At 38.0% G+C, this 26,130-nt stretch overlaps 1 protein-coding gene across 5 annotated transcripts in view; it reads left to right on the top strand.

Annotated features, from left to right (window-relative positions):
- Nucleotides 1-26,130, top strand: part of STAU2 (staufen double-stranded RNA binding protein 2) — a 171,245-nt gene that overhangs the window by 15,638 nt on the left and 129,477 nt on the right. For 4 of the 5 annotated variants that reach the window (XM_085053043.1, XM_085053044.1, XM_085053042.1 and 1 more), the window contains exons 2-5: nt 4,478-4,685; nt 5,769-5,899; nt 10,498-10,657; nt 12,933-13,068. In XM_085053043.1, coding sequence (XP_084909169.1) covers nt 4,487-4,685; nt 5,769-5,899; nt 10,498-10,657; nt 12,933-13,068 — 626 coding nt within the window. In that variant the 5' untranslated portion in view covers nt 4,478-4,486. Of the gene's footprint in view, nt 1-4,477; nt 4,686-5,768; nt 5,900-9,127; nt 9,246-10,497; nt 10,658-12,932; nt 13,069-26,130 lie in introns of those variants that run through there. The other variant, XM_085053046.1, reaches the window with a different exon arrangement.

The raw sequence follows: 26,130 nt of genomic DNA, 5'->3' as shown, positions 1-26,130 counted from the left end.
TTTGTACTGGCTTTGCATGGCCAGTTTTGGTAGCAGCAAGGCTACAGGGGTGGCTTCCATGAGAAGTTGCCAGAAGTTCTACTTGTGTCTGACGGAGCCAATGCCAGCTGGCTCTGAGATGAACTTGTTGCCAGCCAAGGCCAAGCCCGTCAGTGTTGTTGGTAGTGGCTCTGGGATAACAGATTTAAGAAGCAGGAAAAGTTGTTGCACAACCGAAAGTGCAGTGAGAGAGTAGAGGAGAGGAGTGAGAATATGTGAGAGAAACAGCTCTGCAGACACCAAGGTCAGTGCAGAAGGAGGGGGAGGAGATGCTCCAGGCACCAGAGCAGAAACTCCCCTGCAGCCTGTGGTGCAGCCCATGGTGAGGCAGCTGTGCTCCTGCAGCCCATGGAGATCCATGGTGAAACAGAGATCCACCTGCAGCCTGTGGAGGAGACCCACAGGATCTGTGGCCCATGGAGAGAGGGGTTCACACTGGAGCAGGTTTACTGGCATGACTTGTGACACTGTGGGAGGCCCATACTGGAGCACTGTGTTCCTGAAGGATGCCGCCCTGCGGAAGGGATCCACACTGGAACAGTTCATGAAGAACTGCAGCTTGTGTGAAGGACTTGTGTTGAAGTTTGTGGAGGATTGTTGCCTGTGGCAAGGACCCCCTGCTGGAGCAGGGGATGAACATGAGGAGTCTTCCCCTTAGCAGGATGGAGTGGCAGAGACCATGTGTGATGAACTGACCATAACCCCATTCACCGTCCCTCTGGGTCACTTTCTGGGGAAGAGGTGGAGAATTCAGGAGTGAAGTTAAACCCGAGAAGAAAAGATGAGGGGGGAGGAAGGTGTTCTTGAGATTTTGTTTTAATTTCTTGTTTTCCTACTCTGATTTGGTTGCTAATTAATTAACTTAATCTCCCCAAGTCAAGTTTGTTCTGCATGTCACAGTAACTGGTGAGTGATCTTTTCATGCCCTTATCTTGACCCACGAGTTTTTCATTATATTTTCCCTCTCCTGTCCAGCTGAGGAGGTGAGCGATGGAGCACCTGGGATACAGACGTGGTCAACCCACAACGATGTTGTGTTTCCTGATAAATGAGATAATCAAATGGAATATTTTACAGCAATAGTTTCACTTTAAAATGTCAGCAGTTTTGTTTTGTTGTTTTCATGTAAGTTTGTTTTGGTTTAGTCATTTTTAGTTTGCCAGGAAAATTCACAGCTTGTACATATTTTAATAAGAAAGTTAATACCAACTGTTTAATGAAACCTGTGTAGCTGCCCTTGTACTAAGTGCTCAAAAGGGGAAGTGAAGAAAAGATGCAATTCTAGTACATTTACATCTCTTTACATGTTTGCAAGTGTCCATAACCACTGCTGAACATGAAGGGAAGCTCCTCTGGAGACACTTGGATGTAGGAATTTCCTAGATTTGAGTTGAGTTAGCCACCTGAAATGGGGTGTGGGGACTTTTCTAATTGTAATCTTAGTATTCTAGATGAACCATACCTTTTGTATATGCCAGATTTTTCAAAAATATCTGCACAGAAGATTTAAAAATATTTTGATTATATAACTGCATTTCATCTCTGACCAGCTTAGTGAAATCTCTCTTGAAGTCCTACATTTCATGTAGAGTGTATTTTATTATGTGTGTGCTTATGGCTGGAAGGCCCCAAAATGTTTTTGCTTCACTGTTTGTAAAATAGTATGATACTGGTATATGTATGTAAAAAATGTAAAGAAAAGGTGGAACATGTAGTTTTTGTTGCCTTTTGTCATGACATTGAAGACTGGCTGCCTGGTAGTGTGAAAATGATGTGCCATCAACATATCAGCTGTATTCTCTCTGTTGTTTCTCTCTGATAGTGGACTTTTAGAACTGATTACAAATTTATTATCTCCATGTCTCATCTGCTAAAGAGTTAGTAAGAGTTAGTCCCTACGCTTATATTACTGCCTAGGCGTCTTTGCTTATGCAGATTAATTTACAAAATAGTTACAGTTTCTAGTAGGAGTTCCGCAGCTTTAGATATATAAAAAACCCCAGCACCCAATATGTTATGATAAATTCTGATTTCAGAATTGAATATTCTATGTACTTCACTTTTAGTGTCTTTTTTTTCCCCTAAACCTTATCTTGTTAATTTTTACAGTTCATCGATACCATTCTTAAACTGATTTTTCTTCTTTTATTCTTAATAGGAAAGGATTCATCCCACAGTTTCTCCCTTTGAGACATCAGTACTGTAGAACATAGTATTTTATTTGGTTATTAGTAAGATCTGCTTTTGTGAAGAATAAACTTTTAAAATAGTGGAAGCTGAAGTGGTAATTCACAACGGGCAGGGCCCAAGACCATGTGTTCAGTAGTATCTCATGCAGTACCATATGAGGGATGCCTTTCTCATACTCATGTTTGTAAGCTAAAATGGTGTAAATACTGTGAATTTCTTAAACTTCAATTGTTGTGATGATATTTCATATTGTGTTAGTTTCATTTTAAATACGTTTAAAACACATGGTCTGATTCCACCATTATTGGCTTTGATATTTACAACTAAGAAACTTTTTCAGTTAATTCTGGTCTGTACTAATGTATTTAAAATCAGAAGTAGACATGTTGTATACAAAGACTTCTGTAGCTCTACACCTTCTCAGTCTTTAAGTTAGGCATATCTAGCAATACTGCTGTATTGTGTGACATTTGCTGTGAAGTGATAGTAGGATTTTTACAGTATGAATTTAGTCCATTTTTTAAACACATGAAGTATTTGAGTATATCTCAGCTAACTGCATATGTATATTTTTAATCTGCCACTATTTGTATTTTACTGAAGATACTTATGAAAAGGGCAGGCGATTGCATCTCAACTTAATTTTTTGTCTATTTCTACTTTTACCTTTCCAGAGATTTAAATCAGTTGTCTTCCCTCAGTAATAAAAATGGCATTCCAGTCTGAAGCTCTTCTCCAAAGCACAGAGTCACAGTAATAGGATTTATTATTTTAATTATACTAGTGCAACTGCGCTAAAGTACTTGTACTCTATGGTGCAATGAGTGATTTGGGATCTTAATCAAACAATATTGTCCCTCTGAGTAAAGACACTTGGATATTTTTTAATGGATTGGTGGGAGGGGGAGGGAAGGGGCAAAAATACTGATGGTAATCAAAATATTGTATGTAGTTGTACTCATTTCAATAAACCCTTCATTAGAATGTTTTTCAGGTGTAGGATGGGATTTCTTTTGGATAGGGAGAGAGAATTATTCCGACAGAAGTAGCAAAGAGCGTAGTGGTAAGGAGTGCTGCCAGTGATGGATGAGGGCTGAGCTCCTCATTGGCCTTAGCAGAGAGACCAGTCCTGCTGCTGGGAGAAGTCCCAGTTCCCCAGGTCCTTGTTGGCTGTTGCAGGTTGTGTCTCTCTATCTGCTCTGTACAGATCATTTCATGTGTATGAACCCTAAATAATACAGTCTGTGTCCATGCTACTGAGTAAAACATGTCATCCTGCTCCTTATGGGAAAAGAGAAGCCCAAACCTCTTTCCCAGATGACTGACTATGACTGGTTTCTCTCTTACTTGAGAGGATTACCTGAGATGCCTGCAGGCCTCTGAACTGCTGCTGTGTGGTTTTTGCAGCTGGAGTTTTCAGCCAGTAGCCCAAATTTTGCCAAGGAACATACAGTGAGTAATACGAAGGAGTGGTGCCCTGACCCTCGTTTGTTTATGCGTGTAACCTAGCTTGAGAACAGGTATTGGCAATAAAAAAACTAATTTGGACAGATGAAAAGAAATAATTAGTACCTGGCATATTCCAGGTAAGTGTTTTATCCATTGCATTAAATGCTAGTTTAGGAAAACTTGGTACCTGTGCAAGTAATTTATACGAGGATTGAAGTACTCCACCTGTTGACTGAATAAGCAGTGGTTTTTTTAAGAACTTGCAACTCTGGTGGGATTTTTTTTTGTTTGTTTGTATTTTCTTCCCCTTTTTTCCCCCCTCTTTTCTAGTTTGGTAGCAGGTGAAAAAAAAATTAGGAATTTTCTCTTGTGGCCTTATTTGGTACTTTATGTGCACTTTACTGGAGAAACAATGGCAAAAGATTGCTATGGCAGTTTGTTGCAAAGACATCCTCTCTTGAAGGTATTGGCAGGTGCTTATCTCATCTACAGAATCATTGTGTGGAATTTTATTCTAGAATAGTCATTCTTCCTGCTGTATTTCAGGCAGGGTGACCCCAACATTGAAAAACAGAACCTGGAGCCAGGGTGTGCGGGTTCTTCTCCAGTGATGTTCTTTGGCTCTGAGCTCTGTTACTTTGTGCATCCATTTGGAAGTAATGTTTGCAGAGGCATGACTTTTGTGGACAGTTTTGTGACCCAGATCCAGGAGCAAAAAAAGGAATGTTGCTAATACCACTGTAGTCATTTGACATTCAAAATGCAGAGTGCCCTGCTGATAATAATGTGTTTATTGCAGTGACAGGCAATGGCACAAGTTAAGATGCAGACTACAGCAAACCTGTCTGGACCCACCATGGCCCCTATGGTGCTACCCCTGCCAGTTACAGCTACAAATACACTGAGTCTGCCATCCTCAATGAATGGATCCATTTCGGAATCGGCTGCCAGCTGTAGCAGTCCTACTGCCAGCCTCGTGGATCCTGCACCTTCAAACAACTCACCAGGTAAGTTGGTTCAGGTATATTTTCTTTGGTGTTCAAATTAATCTTTTTGATGACTTGTTAATTTAAAAAGATAATAATTGCATCTTAAAGAGGATTAAAATAAAGGAGAAAACACATGTAGAAAAGTGTTTTAGCTAAATAAACTGTTTACTAATTTTAATTTCTTTAACTGAGCTCAGATTTGCAGTGAAGTTTTGATCAATGATATAAGAGCTCAGAAAAGAACATGTCTGTTTTGTCAAATTCTGAGTGTATCTTTTACAGAGAAGTTTTAGTGGGGCAGGAAAGTCTCCAAGTTTATTTCTCTTCCCTAGAACAGAATGTCTTCTGGCTGCTTGGCAGTATTTGGTGTTTCCTTTGTAGCCTAATAAATGGTGTAGTTCCTATGCTGAACTGGGTATAAAATGCAGAAGCGTTGCCCTAACAATTTAAGCAAGAAATGACAGTGTTTGTGTGTGTTAGGGATAAATATAAATAAATTGAAAAAAACCCACAGAAAGTGAAATAGTCTAAAAAAAGCAGAACAAAATCCTTAAAAGGGGAGGTGTTCTTTGGGAGTGCTCTGAGGGTGACTTCATTATTGTGAGAAAAGTCTAAAACACTGGGAGGAAGCCAGCAGAAACAAGTGGGGACCACGGGGTTTCATCTGCTGTATTTGTCTTGTAACTCTTATACTATTGACTTCTGCTTCAAAGTGTGGAGAAACCACTCTGAAAGAATAGTCAATTCCAGGAACCAGTATACTCCTGACAGTAAACTTTGGTGACACAGAAAAAATATAGAATATGCATATGCACCCCTGCACTGTTATTTTTCATAAAGACATTTTGGAAAGAAATCGTTTTGGGGCTTTCTTAACTGCATGTAAACAAAGCTGTTTGTTGTAAAGTACAAAAATTGTAAAGTACATATTCTCATATGATTAATATATAAGTGGTATTTAAACTTTGTATTTAGCATATAAGCAAAAATTGTGTTTTAGCCTAAGTATTTTCTTTTTTAAGCATGCTGCTTTTGCAAAGATTTGTGAAGTTGTGAAGAATACATTTCTCCACAAAAACTTTACAGACTCTTTATTTACAGCTCCTCTCCAAGATAACATGGCAAACCCCAAAGAGAAAACTCCAATGTGTCTGGTAAATGAGTTAGCCCGTTTCAATAGAATTCAACCCCAGTATAAGCTTCTGAATGAAAGAGGGCCTGCTCATGCCAAGGTAAGGTCACAGTTCCAGGTGATGAGCCATACCTTACATGCTGAACAGATAATGTCATGGTTTGGACAAGTGTGCTTGTCAGACCCAGCTACATTTCTAGTGTAAGGGCTTTCTTGCTGTTCTTTATTTTGCTATTTTTCCCCCCACACTTTCAGAAAGTATGCCTGTATTTCTGTTGAAGCCCTGTAGATCATTTTGTACCGTACTTTGTCTCTCATATTTGAGTTTATATGTGCTGATCTTTATATAGACCTTGTGAAGGTCTTTTCAGGGTATTACCACCCTTCCTTAATCTATCTGGAGCACTTGCTTTTTAGGCTGCATGAATCTTTCTCCACAGTCAACATGCCTCTGATAACTGCCTCTGCATTTTTTTCATGGTAATGCAGATGATGACGAATTTGTGACATTTTTTAAAGTGCTTCTTGATGTAATTCTGTGTCCGTGAAGTTGATACTCTATATTGGATCTTGCTTTCTGGGGCACAAACGTTATTACTGTGCAACTTTACAGTGGAGGGTGATGCTAAGACTGCTAATATGATTATAGCATAGAAGTTTCTAGTGAACTGACAGCTAATTCTGGCCAGTTCATATATCAGTTTGGATGACCAACTTAATTGAATAAGTAGAAATTAGGATGCTTTCAGGTGATGAGGAATACAGAGGAATATCCTCATGGTAATTTTCGGATATAATTTTGAATTTCTTCCCTAGTTAGGAGCAAACTGGGGGAGGAAAAAATCTTGGAAAAGTCTGAGCGAGACACTGGCATAAATAGTAGTTGCTTTGTACGTAGTATTTCTGGAGTGGCAAAATCACATGAGGCAGTGGGGTCAGGATGTAGATTAGTAACAGTTGCAGCTCCTCGTGGGCTGTCTCTGCCCTTGCCCCTTGTTTCTGAGTTGCACATTGTGTTGCCAGCTAGTGCAGAGCTGATACAAATCACCAGCCTTCTGGTCTGGCTGGCATTGCTGAATGGGTTATGGTGGTGGAAATGATATCAGCAGATGTGGGGCTGCTTTTAGCATCCCTCATCACGAATGGAAACTGAAGTGCTCTTCCTCTTCCTGGAGGCTTTTAATACCACAGGGTACACTGGGGGGTTGGTTTTACGTTGCAGCTTGGTAAATTTGTTGGGCTTTCTGTAACTTTTCACTATTGTGTTAATTTTGTTTTTTTTTTTTCATTTCTGTGAAAAGATAATTGCTTTGTTTGTGGTGTAGTTTTGGCTGTTTACATTTTTCTGTAGTAAAGAGATTTGAGTTATATTACATTCATATGATACTTAAAATTTTAATAGGATAAAAAATAGTTCACATATGGAGGAGAGGGGGCTTCTCCCAAGAAACTAGCAACAGGACAAGAGGATGTAACCTCAAGCTGTGCCAGGGGAGGTTCATAGTGTACATAATGAAAAAATTTTTGATTGAGAGGGTGGAATGGACTGCCCAGGGAAGTGGTGGAATAGCCATCCCTGGCAGTTTTCAAGAAATGGCTGGGCATGGCACTTAGTGCTATAGTTTGTGTGGTGTGGTGGTGTTTGGTCAAAGTTTGGACTTGATGTTCTCAGAGGCCTTTTCCAACTTTAATGATTCTATGATATATTTGTTAATACTTTTAAAGGAACTAATATAATTGAAGTGACTTACGTCTGCATTACCTGCACTTTTGAAAGCCAGATTTTCAATGAATTTCCTAATTTTTTGTTCTTTCAATTTGCCACATTATTTTAGTTGCACTCATAGTGGTAAAAAAAATACACTTATTTGCTTTATAGATTCAGAAGGATGTTAACTTTAATGTGTGCAGTGAGATAAACAAAATAGAAATTGATGAAGAATAACGGTGATATTAATACAATTATGCAGGCTTTGACCTATGAAAAACAAAGAAAAATATAAACTTTATTATTATGGCTCTATTAGCAGTTCAGTATAATGTCTTGCTAGTAATATGATGATATACCTGACAGAATATGTGGAACAGACCAGAGTTTGTCCTGGGAAGCATGACCCGAAGGATGTAATGCTGCTGTTGCTCTTTGCCATTTAAGGGGCTTCTCACATTGCTTTGCTCCTACAATAGTCTGTTCCTGACCACTGGTGGTTTTCACAATTTTCAGACATGCTCTACAAGATAGCTGTCTGTGTCATGACCACAAATGCTAGTAAATTTTTGTACCCTTTTTTCTAGTTGTCTCTGGAAAATAAGTTTTGGCAATTGGGGTGAAACAGTGCTGTTGGGAGAGAAGGTGGCTCTTCCTGACAGCACAGTTAGGGTTTCCAGGAGTCTGCCTTTCAGGTGGATTCTTCATCATAAGAGAAATCAAGAAGTCTTTGTTAGCATAAATGACATTTTCAAGTATGTTAGTCAGATTGATCATGTCTTCTGTCCTTCTGTGTCAGTGTCATTTCAGGACACAAATTTAAAAAGAACAGTGGCAAAAGAAAGTGGATGGTGGTACAGAGAAGAGGTAAAGGGGTAAGGGATGTAGCACTTCAGAAGCTGGGAAGGAGGAGAGAAAGTTTTACACAGAAGAAGTGAGGAGTAAAGAGTTGTCAGAGCTTAGAAAGACTGGCCTTACAAACCCAGCAGAGTGAAAACAAGCTCAAGCGTGGTGGCCTTTGCATTTCTGCTCTCTGGACATCAGGTAAATTATGTTGGGTGTAAGGAATAGAAATCTCCTCAGGTGAGAAATGTCTCTCAGTCAATAGCTGAACTGTTAGCTCTGGTATTCCAGGACCTGAATGTTCCATTGGCTGCTCCAGAGTTTGGATTATAGGCAGGTTTATTCCTTTAATAAAGGAGTAAACCTACTACTATGTGTGGGTTTTAGCAGGTGTTTTTTTGGCTGATATGTTAAGTGAAAAGGAGCTCTGACTGGTGGAAGTTTACTGAGCAAGCCCTTTATCATCCTGAATTCCTATTTATTGCTCTAAGCACTAAGAGTTATAGGCAGATAAGTAGCCATTATTAATAGTATTTTCATTTAAATTAGTTTTTCTCCTCCTATAAAAATACTACAATGATACTTTCTTGTAAAATATAAAATATATAAGCTCCAGATCCACATATCAAATTTCAACTCTTTTAGTAATAAGGATGTATGTTTGGGTACTTTATATAATTATGGGTATTTAGCTCTAATATCTAGCTTAGCTTTCAAATGGGGGTAGGGTTTGCAGAGTGTAAAATTAAGAGACTATTTCTCTCTCTTCAACAAGGAAATTGTTGTGACTGCTGTGGAAAAAACAACATGGCAATAGGAGCTGTGATACAGGGACTTGCATTGTGCTTCTGAAAATTACAGTAGGCCAAAACTCAAGGCTGTAATTAAGACACAAGTATGTATTTATAGAATTCAGTTTGAATGCACTGTGTGCATGTGCTTAGGCCTAAGTTGGGAGGCACATAGATACTTTTGTTCAAATGCTTGTTTGCAAGTACATGCTAAATGAATGTATATGTAAAGGCAGATTTAAAGGCTACCCACCATATTCATCTCAAAAAATTTGGTCCTGGATCTAGCAGGTTTAAATAATTTAAATAAGTATAAAGTTGTCATAATGAAAGCTTTACTTTATATACTGCTCATATTAATATATAGATTTTTTTTCTGTGACCTCAAATAAGTCTGTTTTCCGAGGTGGGTGAATCTTAGTTTACTGTGTGTATCTGACTATTAAATCCTGCGTTTTATCTAGGAAATTTATATGGCAAATGAATTGAGTTCCTAGCTTTTCTACTCTTGTTCTCAGATGCTAAAATTTAAACAGAACATTTATGTATCATACAGAAGATAAACTCTATCTAATATCTTAAATATGCATTGAGTTTTATCTGTACAATTTGCACAGCATTGATACTACCTGAAATAGCCCTCTAGTGCAGATTTTGAAATATATGGTTTTGATCAGTTAGTCCATTTCTGAACACTGAATGTTTACAGTTCCTGTCCTCACTATAGATTTTAAAATCAGACCTGCAGTTTCATTTAAAAAGATAGTATTTATTTTCTTTCTTACTGTATCTTTTAAAACACAGTTGAATTGTGAGTCTGCCCTAACAAATGGCATTATTTTTGGAAATTTGGGTGCGTGAGAAATTAATTCACTGTGTAAAACTATCTGGCCCAAAATCTCTGTTGCCTTGAGAAGTGTGTAATCATTTATATTCATTCACAATTATTACAAAATTACTTTTTTTTTTTCCCAGTAGCATGTTAAGTACTTGTTTTCTGCAAGTAGAGTGACTAAGCACATTCAAATGTATGAAGAAATTTGTTTGTAGCTGACCTGTAAATAGTGTTCCAAGAGCAGAGGATCAGTTTGAAGTTATTATTACTTGGTTTAAATATTATTCTGTTCTTTGATAATTGACATTCACATTACACAATTTTACTTTGTCATTTGAAAGTCCCAATGTTGCCCACTGATAAGGTCTCACTGATCTCTGGAAGAATCAGATGCATTATCTGGGACTTGAATACAATGAAAAGAGAGCATGGATTCTCTTCAGCCCTGGAAGCTTCTTTACAGATTGTTCTTATCCACAGTGATAATCGTGCCAGTGTTTACCTGTTCTTTGTCTTTGAAGATGTTCACAGTGCAGCTGACTCTTGGAGAACAGACATGGGAAGCTGAAGGAAGCAGTATTAAAAAGGCCCAACATGCTGCTGCTAGCAAAGCATTGAATGAAACTACCCTTCCCAAACCAACGCCTAGACCACCCAAAAACAATGTAAACAATAATCCAGGTATGACATTTTCCTCTGTGTGTTAGATCTTGTTAAACTGTTGGGATGTTATAGCACTAAGTAAGTTATTTTAACAAGATACTTAAAGTTTTAGGATGAAACTTAACATAGCTGTAGTATGATAAGATAATGCAGAACCTCTAGTGAGCTTTCACAGAAAAATTTTTAATGCACATATCTAAAATGGTTGAACTATAAGGGAATATATTGTTTAGATAATGCTCAAATGTGTACAAAGTGATTATTTGTGATCAACAGTAAGCAGACGGGAGAAAACCAGACTGAATTGACTAAAACACATGTCCCAGAGAGTTATTTTAACTAGTTTTCCAATTAAATTGGAAATTTTATCCGGTCCAATCCTGTGAAATTGCATCTCTGGTGTAAATAAAAGGCTGGGATTTGGCATGAGAACTTTGACAGGTAATTTCCTGCATGCTAAGTTTTCCTTCAGAGCAACCTGTGCTTTCAAAAAGCTTTCAGGTGGCTTTAGAAACTTGCTTGAATAACAGAAAGAATGTATACTGGTGTCTGGCATCCTTCATTTTGAGTTGTTACCCACAAGGTGCTTTCAGTGCATGCAAAACCTTCTAAGGTGCATATCTCATGCATGTGCTCAGTGATCTGTTCTGTCTTGATCAATGAAATAAAGAAAAAAAAAGTCATAACCTCGTTTCAGGTTAATGTAAAGGAAATCAAGCAGTGAGAATCTTTTTTATTTTTTAATAATCCTTTCTGCCCTGCCTCTTTCCCATTTTCCCTTTTAATTTCTGCCTGCCCCTCCCTCTCCTTTAAAAATATATTTTTCAGCCAGTTTCTTAAAATGGAGTAATTTTGCAGCTAATCTTCTCTTTGTTGGAAAGAGAAACGCAGGAGTAAATTTCCTTTAGAACTTGTGAGTATTATCATGAGCATTAGCCGTGAAGGATTGTTTGAGAGTGGTGTTGGTAGTGTTCTCTTGCTCCTCTGGGGATCAGTACGTTGCTTCTCCACACCCAGGACACTGGTTTTGCCCTGTTTCCTTCACAATCACTATGACTTCGGCTGCTTACAAAGCAGGAGGCTCAGACTTCTGTGAAAAGGGATTCTGAGTTTGATTCTTGACATGGCAGAATGTTACTGACTTTCTAGAGTTTTTTGGCTTTGAGCATATTCTTAGAGGGAAAATCTGATAACAAGAGAAATAAGGTTTAATTGTATTCATTAAAAATTGTATCACTTAACACTATAATTTTGCTCCAATAAAGGTGTATTGTATATGCACAGTTACCTTTTCATCAAAATAACATTTTGTATTTTTATGAAAAAGTTGAATTCAGACTAATGTCTTGCTCTGGAAAATGTAAGAATTGTTGTTGATATAAGTTTTTAAGTTCAGTGTTGCATAAACATTGTCCTCATTTGGCATACAAAGCCTCAATAGCAGACTGGAAAATTAATCATAGCTGTTTTAAGGGTAAATTTATTTGAATCTCTCATGAAAATATTTTCAGAATATATTATCTCCTTTTTATTGGAACGCACATTTGGCTCATTTAGGATTTTCTTGCAACAGTACAAGTGGGGATTACTGTAGCTGAACTTTTTATCTAAAAAGAAGAGAGAAATTGGATGTAGCTTATTTGGCATTTTTGAAACCGTGCGAGTGGATGAGTACTGGCTGCCTTCTATTTTTGCAGTCTGTCACCAGTAGATGGCTGTAGTTGCACTGATTTCCAGGAGCTCTCTGTTCAGTCTGTTGGATCATTTCTATGAGACCATTTGTTCCAAGACATAGTCTCAAGTTTTCAAGTCTTGCAAATAAAATATTTTTTCCAACTTGTGAGATTCCTGAATGACTGCGGTAATGCTCATTACTTCATGCATGTTTCAATTACTCTCTGCTCTATTCACGGTTTTATTTAATGGTATTCAGCAGAAAGACACATTATTATCTTTATAATTCTTTCAGAAAGTGTCATTATGTATTATAAGTACTTTGGAAAGATGAATAGCCAGCTTAACACTGACTTTCTCACTCATTTTTGAAGATTAATCCACTGCAACTACATAGAGAATGCTCTGAGATAGATTTTTAAATGTCCTTTTTCATTGCTTGTGATTAAGTTGGCATCTATATTCCAATCTTTAAAAAAAATGGAAATGTCTTTTTAGTTGTATCTTTTTAATTTAAGAATATAAAAAATATAATGTAGCCCTCTCTTTTCAGTCATGCTTGTGTGTTTTTCAGTATTTCTGGTTTAAGCACCTCACTTATGTTATTTGTTTTTCACAGGCAGTATAACACCAACTGTGGAGCTGAATGGTCTGGCGATGAAAAGAGGAGAGCCTGCCATCTACAGGCCATTAGACCCAAAGCCAATTCCCAATTACAGAGCAAATTATAATTTCCGGGGCATGTACAATCAGAGGTTTGTACTCCTTCTCTTATTTTATTTTTTTATCCTTATCATTATGTTCTGAATCTTCATTACTTTCTAGGTTATTTCAGAGTAAAAGAAAACTAACATTTTTGCTAGGGAGAGTCTGCAGTCTTATTTAGAAACATGCATAATTACCTCCTAAAAGAGACAGGTGCCCTGAGCACGTCACAAGGAATAAAGATGTGCAAAACCCGCTACTTGTGTTTTTTTAATCTGCATTAAAAAGCACATTATACAGCCATGGTCGTGAGGAGGCAGAGCATTGACTTCAGAGAAGGGTTTTGCTTTTCTATGCTGTTGTGTCTTGTGGTTAGAATCTGTGTCATCAAAAATGAAGCACTATTTTCCCAGAAATTGGGTAGAAAACTGGAATGACTGCAATTTGAAAATTGGCTTGAAACCATTCTCAGGTTTCTGGTTTTTTAACCGTTCTTCTTCTTCTGATTAAAAAACAGCTGTCTCAGTTTTTTAATCCTCAGTGTTTCGTTAGGAAAAATCCTTTATTTCTCATTTTTAGAAACATATATTCAGAGCTATGTCAATTTGAAATCTGAAAAACTTCTTTCTATGAGATTATTGAAAAGAATGAGGTTGTGAACTTGGAAGGAGTGTTTTGGTTCAGAATTACTCTTTATTAGAAATTGAATTTACGGCAATATTGAAAAATAAAGGAGTTTAAAAAAACCCAGTATTTCAGAATTGTCTAAGGAAAACATTTCAATTTATTTAATTCTGTTTTACTTTTCCCCAGACTTTCAAATCATGATAACTTGGTAAGTGTAGGGTTTTAACACTTCATTCTGAGTCGGAGTTTGTTTGTTTGTTTGTTTTTTGTTTTGTTGGGGGTTTGTTTGTTTGTTTGGTAGGTTTTGGTTTTTATGGCAACAGTACCTAGAACTATAGAAGACAAAAAAGCCCCAAAACAACCTAGAAGAGACCCTTTAATTACTCTATGGAACAGTGCCTGATTTTTGTATCACTTGTGTTATATTTCTAGCCACTGTTGACCTGGGTCTCTGGCTACATACATCATGGTGTGAAAAGCTGATTATGGTGCTTGAAATGAGTTTCGTTAATATTTAGAAATCCTTCATTTATTTGTATTGCTTTTTTAGTGAGATTAGTTTGACTAGCAGATATAATGCTATACTGGAAAAAATGAAAGCTGCTGATTAAAGGCATAAAATGTGGAATTCTGGAGTCTGAACTTTAATTATGGAAAGGTATTTGTGGAAGTAGAACGTCAAAATGCCCAGCAGTTACTAACCTGTAATTAGTAAAATATAATATTACTAACATGTAATATTTTATTTCTTGTCATAGAAAATTATTAGCATGTCTATTTCAATCTGTAAGTTTGCCTCTTTGGGAACTTTCTTTCGTGAGAGCCATGTTTTGGTGTTAGGGTAAAATGATACATTAATTTTATTTTTCTGGGTGCATCAGGTAGCCAAGGGCATTTGATTTTTCTGATCACAAAACAAACAGGCTGGATGGGACAGAAGGTCAGAATCTGTGCTTGCTTGTTTCATTGTGCTTATTTGAATGCAGTTACCCATGCAGAATAGCTAATAATGCTGTGGGTAGTAAATAGAATAATAACTAAAACTAAGTAGTAAGTAACTGGACATTCCTGTCTATCTGCATAAACACATACCTGCTGTGCATACACCATGTATGGCATACGCAGGAATGCCAGAGTAAAGAGCAAACAGATGAATGGTCTGTATAGACTGTTGATGGACTACTGTGTTGGAAATAATTGTTCATTGCCTTGTTTTGCATTGGGAACTGCTGGCCCTTTATGATCACAATAAGAAAGGCACTTAGCCTTTGTAAGGCATCATTTAAATGCTGTTTATTAGAGCTGCCAGTGTAAGAAGAGAATATTGCAGATAATCTTCCATACATTCAGTACTGTGAGCCCAGTGTGGTGTGGCGTCGAACAGGACTTCTCCCCATGGGCACCACACCATGCAGACCTCAGCCATAGCAGAGATTACCCCTCTTGGTCATTGACACTCTTGCAGGATTTTCTTACAAGGAGATGACCCTGTCAGGAATGATGGCCATGTGGGAGTTTCCTGCTTTGCTGTCAGATAAAGGCAGGGCCGTGCAGGTGGTACCAAGGGGGAGCTGTGCAGGGGCCCATCTCTTGCCACAAGCCTGAGAGATTTGAGCAACACAGCCCCATTCTGTGAGCCATGCTGGGCATGGACTCTTTAGCTGGGTATAGTCCATGCAGCTCAGCCTGGCTGCAGTGTGGGGCAGTGGCTGGGATGGGCAGGACCCTGCACCTCTTCCAGTCAGGATCTCTCTGCACCTCCTACTCACCCTCAGCACAGGCAAGTCTGGAGACAGATTCTGAATCTGTTACAATAGCCAGTGAAGTTTGAAATATGAAGCATATGATGCAGCACTGTATTATGTTCCTGTGGTATAATATGTTACATTTATTTTCTTTTTCTGCCATGTTGTATTTAGCATTAGTTTGCTGATTTTTGGAAATTGGGTAGTAGAATAGAAGTATTGCTGAAGTCCACAAATATATTCAGACCATATGGACTGTTAAAAACATGATTTGAAAATTAAAGTAGATAATATAATGCAAGAAGTATTTTTCATTTTCATCAGTTTCTGACTGTAAATTATTTGCTGTTATTAAAACAAAATATGTTAAGTAAGTTGGAAGCTTTGTCTTTTATACTGTGCCTGAATTACCTTTACCAATCCCTGTTTAAAAAAATGTGCTTTTCAAATAGATGAAGATACAAATTAAGATTACAAGTTTACATCAGTGAAATTTTGATTCTGGCAAGACTAATGGCTTGAGGAAAAAATAGAGTATTAAGTTCATTCCAGGGCATATCTTTAGACCAGTTAAGTCTAGTGTTTCAAGTGGCACAAAAGATCCTTTTCAGTATCTCATGGAAATGTGATCCCAGAGCTGCAATTTGTATGTAAAGTTGACGTCTAGATTCCATGTCAGGCTAAGATTATTTATGTCAAAGTGGCAGTGATTCCTCCTCCTTCATTTGTCCCCAGCCTTTTTGTCTATGAATATTTCTTGGCTTCAGCACTGGAAGTTGAGCTGCTCAGAAATTAATCAATTTTTGGGGGGAGAGGAAAGAAGTTACTCCTCAACTTACAACTGTACTTAGACACCTTCTTTTCTAGTCACACAAAACTTGTGCCTTCACCAGAGAGGGGCAGTGTGTATTTGGAATGTAAGGGCAGTTTAGGGTGATTTAAACATGTCAGGGACTACTGTCTCACATGCAGTGGAGCATATTTATGTGGGCAGTGTGTTGCACAGAGGATGTTGAAGCAGGTTTACATGTAAGGTGCAACCATCCATTTGCAAGACCTGCAGCTGATGGTACAAATTTATACTGAAGGTGATAGCTACTTTCACAGAAAAAAGGAAAAGGAGAAGGTTTTCCCAGTGGTTGGCATGGAAGGCAAGTGGTGAGATGTCCCAAATGAGCAATACAGCAAGTATTCCCTGTAACACTTTCCAGTAGTAATTCATTGGTTTTTGTCAGGACATGCCCTAGCTACCTGTTGCTTACAATGCTGATAGTGCTGCACCAGGGCTGATGTTGGATACTGTATGCTTATAGAGCTTTGCGCATGCATGACAGAGAGCAAGACATTAAGGCAGTATGTAACACTGGGATAAGGTCTTAGCCTTGTAAGTCTCTTCTTGTGCTAAGTTTGGAAGTGCAGGGCAAGTCAGCTTCCCTCTTGGAGTAGCTAAGTAGATAAAATAAAGTCCAGCTCAGAACTGGATGAGGTATGCATGTTTTCATCCTGACTCTTCACTCAAGATAGTGAATGCAGTACTGGCTAACTTGTTAACAGCATTGGGTCATTGCTATTACACTCCTTATTGTGGCAGGCTGGTAGTCTGTGTGATGCTGAGCTGAATCATGTGAAGTTACCAGCTTAGATCTCTTGTAGTCTGGGTATCTGTATGCTGCAGTTCATTTCACAGTGTAGATAAGAACTTGGAGTCCTCTCTGGATTTTCTTTATTGAAGTAAAATCCATGCAAGTTTGGTAAAAGAAATTTTGATATCCTCTGATAAGACAGAGCTTTTAAAAGTGTTGTCAGTGCTGAATCCAGCCACGTTAGACAACTTCTTATTTAACAAATATTTCTATATTCCTGACAGAGATTATAATAGTGCTCCTTTAGCACTCAAAATTTACCAGTTGTATGCTACAGATTTAAAGGCTTGCAAATTGGAGTTTCAAGCAGTTTTGAAACAAAGACACATGAAGACCTTTCAGTTCAGACACTATACATTACAGAAAAGCTAAAAATGGTGATCATTGCATTATTTCTGGGTTCTTTTATGTAGTTTTACAGGCTGACTCTGGGGAAGGAGGTGCTGATGCTTTCGGGGCCGAGTTGCTAACTGATGTAGCTTGCGTGTTTGTCAGCACAGCACTTGGCATGAGCCAGGAGAGCTGGCATGCTACTCAGCACAGGCCAAGCCTTGAGACAGCAGGTCAGGTTTGAGAAGTATTGGCAGAGCTGAGGACAAAACATGTGGCATACTCTCATATCTGTAGCCATGCTAGAACCCGTACTCCCTCACATCTCTGGCTTAAATGCAATTGGCTTAAACTATGTAAAAAAGAATTAAAAACATGGCTGTTTCAATTAGAGCAGTTAAACAATAAAATAAGGTATCAATCTGACTACAGGGTTGTCCAACTTGCCTTGTTACCATTGAATGCTGGCTTGTTTTATTTTTTTTTCTTCAGTTACAATTGAAGAGAGTTACTCCTGAAGTTTAATTATCCTGCAGTACTTTCAATTATAGAATGTCTGTGAGTGACAGAACAAATTATATCTTACAGACTTACCTAAACTAAGAATTTTCAGCCAAGAAATAAAACCACTTAAAACTGAACAGCAGCTTTTGATGTTTTAGTTTGGAAAGTAGTGTTAAAGAAATCATAAACCCCAACCCTTGTGTTTTGGGAGAATTCAGAAGTTGTTTTCATAATATATAAAATTCCTTAATATGTGTCTCACCACAATCTAGAGAGCTTGAAAAATCTATATTTAAAAAAAAAGAGGTTTCAAAATTAAAACCACTTGTGAAATATAGGAACAAAGGGAATACAAAACAATGACAAGCTAAAGAATGGAAATAAAATAATTAAAGCAGTTTCTTGCTTGGTTTTAAGGAATTTGGATGGTGTGATAGCTCTGCAAACATGTCACGCAAAGTGATGGTGTCCCTAGGATAAACTGCAGCTTCTGTGCACTTGGGCAGTTTCTGCTGCACTAAGCCTTCATCTTAGTCTTGTGTTTGGATGCTTCTTCCTGCATTTATGTTGTATACTACAGACTAGGGAGAAGACTATCCCCTTTCTGCTTAGGGCATGGGGGAGTGCACAAACCATTACTCCTTTTCTGTTTTTTCATAGCCCTGCCATTCTGAGCACATTTTTCTTTGATGTTAATGAATGCTTCTTTACAAGTGCCGTTTGCAAGACCAAACTCAGAAAAATAAAGCAGCAGCATATTGTTCCCTCTTGTGGACCCAGCTACGCTGCTTTGCCGCAAAGCACAGGGCATCACCCTACCTGGGCATGTAGCTCTGCTTGCCAGGTAGCCTGCTCCCCTGCTGGGTACTCAGTTGCTCCAGGGAACTGTTTGCATAGACTTCTTTGCTCCTGAAGTGATGTATATCAGCCCTGTGGACCAGTGCCTGAATACTGAATAAGCGCTTTAAAAATGAGGGATAATAAAAGAAAGTTTGAGGGCTGGTCTTTGGCCAACTACATCTGCAGCTGTTAGCTTCATAGTGGACTAACATGTTATCCAATCTAATGATCAAAGAGAGAATAGACTGTGTGATTATTGGATAAATTACTAAAATTGTCAAGTCATATTAATAAAAGGTTGTGTGGTGAAATAATGGAATAAAATGAAAAGTTTGTTTCTTTTGTGAATGCCAACGTAAAGATTTAATATGTGTATCAAAGGGAAAAGATTTGAGGGAGGTGTTACTTGACATGAGTGCTTAGCAATGCAATCTAAATCCTCACCCAACTTCATTTGTTTCACAAAAGTTGCACAGTCCTATGAGGGGGAAAAAAAAAAGGAAAATCTAGCCAGAGGAACAGCTGTAATTTTGAAGTGCGTGGGTTGCAATGCAGGAGACAATGTGAAAATCTGTTGATATTACCATCTCCAAAACTACACCTACAGTTAAGCAATCCAGTTACCTAACTTACAGGAAGAGAATGAAGTCTGAAATTTTCTTGACCTTTAGATGTTCTTCTGTGCTGCTTGAGCACCCTGTTTACCTTCTAGCAGAAGACTGCTCTCTGCATGGAGAGCCTCATCCGATTGAGGCACAAATACTGCAGTGCATAATATAAAGGGTTGTTGGACATGAAAGACTTCGATATTGTATTGATTAGATCGGCCGGCAGCCTGGAAAATGTAAAATTCAGATTGTTCCATGGAGTCTTTTTGTTACTCTAGGCACATTATTAGCCTAATATCTGTTGCTGAATTCCCATTATTGAGGCTTTATTTATGTTGGGGCTTGCTGCAACAGAGGAGGATTTTATGCACAGCTGTGTGTAAAGCAGATTGTTTTCCCAAGCATATATACTGTGGCAGATGTGGGACACTAAGTTGCCTAAACATAGGTCTCTAGTGCCACTTGAGACATTGTAGGGTGTGTGAGACATCCACATGGGACCAGTGGATTTGGCAGAAGACCTACAGGAGACCTTTACTAGAATGGCAGCTGAAGGTCAGGCAAGATACCCTAGAGCATTTAAAATGGCCCTGTGTAGCTAAGTTTAGGCAACTGAAGGAATCCCTAAAAGCTATGTTCAGTCATCATACCATTTCATATAATCCACTAGGACTCCAACTATTTGTGAGAAACTTGTCTGTTTAAAGGATCAGTTCTGTGTCACTTCATGTGGATGTTTTAGGTACATGACTGCATCTCAAATTGTACTGTATGCTTGTGTTTAGACAGCTAGGTGCAGCTCTTTACAGTGCTGGTAGGATTCGGGTCCAAGCTCAGATGCCTTTCAAATAGTCTCTGCCTGTGCGTTAGAAACTCAGTCTCCCTTTATAACCAGTGGATGGATTAGTCAGAACAATCACTAGTCTAGAATGTTTTTTAGTCTAAGGCTGTTTGTTATGCCTTAAACTAGGTTGTCTGTGTTTTGTATGGATCTCTCCAGAGCATCCCTTTTATAGCAACTTAGTTTCTACACATTAACTAAATACCTAAATTTAGGCATCTGAATCTAGAGCTGAATCCTGCTCTGAGAAATAATCCTAAGAATGTTGATTTGCAATAATTTTATGAGTGCTATAGTGGGAGTCATTTGACTGTCGCAGTGGAAGGATTGAAAAAAAGACAAAAATCTCTCCCCAGAGAGAAGAGGGAGAGAAAAGTATTAAAAGAACAAACTCTTTAAGGACATATCTGGGTAACAGCAGTTTTGAGGAGAGGCAGGCATGCAAGTACTGAAATGCTTTTGATTGAATAAAGTAGTATTTTGCTGCAAGAAGCTATTTGGCTATGGAGAGCAGTGGCTATGCTCCCCAAGTGAAGTGAACCCTCAGTTCTGGAGCCTGTTGTGTTGAACTAATTACTGCAGAACAAACCCCTTGGTTTGTGGGGGAGCAGCGTGGCGTGCCACTGCGATTTTTACTTTGCTACAGTTGTCAGCTTCAGACCTTAGCCATAGGGTACAAGGTCAGAAAGAGTCAGTGGAGCTTTGCTTGCATTTCCAGTCAGTGTTACAAAATTCTGTTCTTAAAATTTGCATTTTAAGGATTGAGAGGTGTAATGATAAAAATGTTTACTGACTGACTTTTCAAAAACTCCTTTCTACATTGCTTGCACTTCTCCCAGTAGTTTGGGAAAAAAAAACTTGGAAGAAATATTAATTGGAAATAAAAATTAAGAATTTTTTTAGAATAGCTTATATCTCCATAAATATGCTATTACTTTATTCTGAACAGGAGATATCGATGTCAAAGAATTAAAACTTTGGGAAATAAAGAACAGTCCGAAGAGTAATGCAAGTGGTTGCTCGGATTAGCAATTTAATTGTTCAGCTGTATATGGCTGATTTAGACCATTAGATGGCAGCATGAATTTGTGCAAGAATTTCTCAGCGAAAGCACTCTCAAAAAAAGTTGCCTTTTTCTATTCTGAAGCTTTTAATGACTTTAAAATATCATAATTCCAGCACAAATCAATTAAAACCAGGTTTTCTGCAAGGCTTTGTCTCATCATTTTCTTCAAGTTTTCTTCTCCTATAATAACTGAGCCTCTAATGCAGTAGCTTCAATGGCAGTTTTCCTTTTTTATGTAAATCTAGTGTGAGTAGAAGATGCCAGTTTGCCAGCAGTGACAATTAAATGTTTGGTTTATCTGCACAAAGCATGAGTTCTGCATTTAATCATATTAATTCATTCTTCAGGCCTGACCTAAAGACATTTTTTTAAAGATAAGGCTGCAACTTGGCCACTAAACCTGCAGTCTGTTCATACTAATGAAGCTTTCTGATGATTTGAACATCTATTTGCTTGGAAGGGACTGAAATTGCCAGCTGATACTCCATTTAGTTATGTACATTACCAGTTGAGACAGGATTCAGATCATATCTTAAACCGAAGTCTTGTACATCATCCTTTTATTTCCCCTGCTAGGGTATTGGCATTATGGTGTAATAATCCAGTCACAGGCTTTTAAATTAATTCTTTGTGTTCATCTTCTGCATGCTGCATTTCACTTCCCCTGGCCTGTTTGTTCCCACTAGTTGCCTGCCTCCCACACAGACGTATTGTTATAAGAAAAGTGTTGAGTACAGCTGTGCTAAGATTTTTCTTTGCTAGTATCTGTTTCTAGGAAAGGAAAAGGGAGAAAGTCAGTCCATTTCCTGTTGGTTTAAAACAGCAGAAACATCTGTTTGTCTTAAGATAGTTTTCCCAAAAGAACAGTGGCAAGGGAGCTTGCAGGTGATGAGCTTTGCCATTGCCAGTAGCTATCAGTTTAGACAATAGTGATTAGTATGGTTGGCTTAAAACAAAATAAGATTCCTAAAATGGCAGAGGATATTTATTCCTGCGGTATATTTTTTGACAGCTAATATTTAATTTCTACAGTGTTTTAAATCTTAAGAATACATAGAGTATCTGGGATCAGAAAAGTGAGATTTTGCTATAGAATCTATAGATTCCACTAAATTCTATCCAGGATTGATTTTTCTGCAGCCCCCTTACCCTGTTGTCATGAATTTGCACAATGCACACAAAATGGTGTTGGGTGATGTGTCCTGGCACAGTGTGCCTATAATCCTTCTGACAAATGCATCCTGTCACTACCATCCACTGCGATAATGGGTACGTTTAATCTATCAGGGATCAATAAAATATATACTCTTAAGTGTATTTACAATATTACTTTGACAGCTATTAAAATAATGTTAGGTAGGCTAAAAATCAAGCTGACAGACTAAGAGCAAGCATTGAGGGTAGTATTCCAAGTACAGTGTCTCTTCATTCTCCAAGTCAGTGCACTTACCTGGTATCATTAAAATTGTTTTAGCCTTAATGGTAGAGCATCTAGATGCTTCATCACTCTTCATGCCTAAAATGTGTTGCATCAGGCAAGACATTTACACTATTGCAGCATTCTGAACAGTCTTTGCTCAAGATGAAGTAGTTTTGTCAATGACCTCTTGGCCCTATTTGTAGAGGAGCTCCTAAGCCTTAATGCTTCCGTCTTTTCTTAATTAATAGTTTTATTCATTTTCTTTCAGGATATAGTGACCTTCCCACTTGCTTTCTTGCTCTGTCTTCTAAGAGGACTGCCCTTGCTTTTTGTGGTCCTTGACTCATGTTTTGACTATTTCTCCTGAACCTTCTTCAGTGGACAGTGTTCTTTACTTCAGGTTTCCAGCCTCCTCAGATCTTTCTCTGCTCTGGAGGAAGTACATCTGGCTCCAGATGTGTCTCTCCAAGTTTCAGATTGAATTTTTGTGTTCTCACAGAGGCTGAAAACATAAAGAAGTGTAATACAATCCTTATCTTTGGTTTCCTAATGTCTATCTTTCAACACTGCCCTTCCACTTGAGAGACTTCCTGTAAACCTTCTGATCCAAAGATCTTCAGAGCCAACAGCCTGCCCCAGCACCTTGTGAATCGCTTCAGTCTGTTGGCTTTGCAGCTCCCTGGGTGTTCTTTCTCTAGCCCTGCTTTTAACACAGCCAGCTTTACTTTCAGGTTATGGACAGAAGACTAGTCTTGTTGGTATGTATAAAAACAAGCATTTATTCAGAATGATCCTCCAGGAGCAGGAATATTTTGGGTGTGTTTTGTTCTTTCCACATATTTAGCTTTTTATTCACCCTTATCTTTTTCTTGTACTTCTGCTGAACTAAGGATATTTCAGTTGGGACACCTGTGAGATAGTGGGTTCAATGGAAACAAGCCTGTGTGGCCTCCTTGCTTGTTATGGCCTTTCTGCTGTGTCCAGAACCTGAATATTGGTTACCAGCAAATATGTTCTCTTTCCTTTGCCTGCTTGTTTTGGTAATGACAGAGGTGAACTGCTATTAGAGCTCAAACTTTACTTTGAGAGGTTGCCATAATTTTCCTGAGAGAAGAAAGCAGAAAGAAGGTTAGTGGCTAATTTTTTAAACAGCTTATAACTCGGTAAGATCTGTCTGGAATTGTACTGTATCCTTACACGGTCTTTGTCACTTTTGAACTGAAAGTTCTGCCACAGAATGAGAAAGTATTCAATATTCTGAAGAAAGGTTTTCTAGATTCTTTTGTAACAGAATATATGCAGTCTGAATGCAGAACTTTTCACCAGCAACCATTGTGTTCAGTTTCCCTTCGTATTTTGTCTATAATACTGATTGTGGTGAGTGCTTGCTTTCTGTGAAAGAAAGTACAGTTAACATTTCTTCTGAAATTCACAGTACCTTCCAAAGATCTGATTGCCTTTATAGGATATTTTAAAGAAGAATGCCAGTTTTAAATTGGTTTTTATTGTCACAGAAAAGATAGCTGCATGCACAGGTACTCATCAGGTACTTTGGCACTATAATTTATTTGGATTATATGTTTTACTAAAATGGGGCTGAATCCCTCAGTGTTGTGAGTAAAAGGGGAGTCATCTTTGTACAAAGACCAACCCAAAACTCTTAGCTTTGAGGTTTTGTTCCATCACAGAGGAGAATGTAGAGTCTAATTACCTTATTCATTTGGATTCAAGTCTGACACTAGTGTCAGGGAAATAGAAATGAGGATTCTGAAGGAGGTGGGCATCAGCAGCAGAGCCTTGATTCCCTTCAGTAAAGGTGATCTCTATGTTGACCTTGTTTACTAAGTCAAAGGTCATAATAACTATTGCACATATTAGGAAGAATTTCTTTACAAAAAGGGTTATCAAGCAATAGAACGGGCTGTCCAGGAAGTGCTTCAGTCACCACTGCAAGATGTATTTAAAAGACACATAGATGTGGCGCTTAGGGATATGGTTTAGTGGTGGATTTGTCAGTGCTGGGTTAATGGTTGGAGTCGATTTTCTTAGAGGTCTTTTCCAACTTAATAAGTAATAAGTAATTCTATGATTCCATTTTAGCAGACCTTGGTATCGTCCTTCAAGGATTTTTTTTACTCCCTGTTTTCTAGAATACAATTCAACCCCATGTTATAAACATTTCTTACATTTCCTAACTTTTAGAAAGTCTGCAACCTTGTATTTTAGTGTACTGATCTAACGGGATCTAAAATTTTTTTTGTTGATATTCAATGCTAAATTGTATTCACTGGATCAGCTGAGATAAGTCACTGTGTATTGGTGACCATTACTATGGCAGTCTTATTGCATCACTTACGCATTTTTATTAGCAATTAATTGCTATTTACTTGTCAGTCATTGGTGTAAATCTATCATGCCCATTAAAGTTTGAAAAAGAATTTTAAAGAATATTATGTCTGCTTCCCTAGGAAATCTGCTCTTTTTATATTTTGAAGTAGAAAGGAATCAAAGCACTGTAAGGCTTCATCACTCTATTTTGGATTCTGACATTTTGGCCCTTTACAAAGGCCCCTTCTCTACGGTTGATTAGCAGACACTTTCCTTTCCCCTTCCAGGTGTAGATAAAGTTTCCTTCTTAAGGCCATCCACTTTTTTGTCAGCATCCTGATATGATGTGCAGAGCACCATAAAATGCTCTCTCTTTGCAATTGACCAAGCTCTCTCTCTCTCTCACATTGCTTTTCTCTGCAAGTCTGATTGCACAGATGAGAAGATTTCTGGATAGAAGCTTTAGCTGGCCATGCGTGGCCATTTTTAGAGATTGAAGCTCTGATAACTAGCAAGGTAGGGGAGTGGGCATCCTCGATTAACTGCACTCATCTGCTGAGGCGTGGCTTGTTAAGTCAGAATTAAGTGTGATTTTTCAGCTTTTTCCATCTTTCAATCCTTTAATTGCCAATTTTAAATGATAGGTTAAATTTCTTACACATGATAATGCAATTTAATGCCTGTATGTTTACATTCCTCGAAGTGGGAAAAGAATGTAGACAAGTACACACTAATTATTTGAATTTAAGTTAATTTGGATGGTGAGATTCTCTCTGTGAGCTTTCTCAGGCCTTCTTCCTCTCTGGACTTTCAGGTTAATTAATTCGTATGAAGTCCTAGCCATAAGACGATTTTCTTAGTAACAGTTTTATTAGTATTATGTTATTGGTATAAATATATGATAACATGAAATAAGTGAGATACTTCATTTTCTCATTTACATAGTGTCTAGGCTGGCAAGTGACATGATTGGGTTTTTTTGGTATTTTGTTTTTTTTCTTTTGTTTTTTTTCTTTTGTTTTTTTTCTTTTTTTTTTTTTTTGACATGAGTTTCTTATGTAAAAAGAAAATGATACTGTAGTCAGCATTGTTTATATTCTTTTACTGTAATGGCTATTTGGACAGGATTCTCAGTAACCACTCTGCATGCTTGTAAAGAT

Source organism: Lichenostomus cassidix, chromosome 2, assembly GCF_008360975.1.
Source record: "Lichenostomus cassidix isolate B80296 chromosome 2, HeHo_3.0, whole genome shotgun sequence".
NCBI classification, from domain to species: Eukaryota; Metazoa; Chordata; class Aves; order Passeriformes; family Meliphagidae; genus Lichenostomus; species Lichenostomus cassidix.
This window is presented reverse-complemented; position numbering and strand designations above follow the sequence as displayed.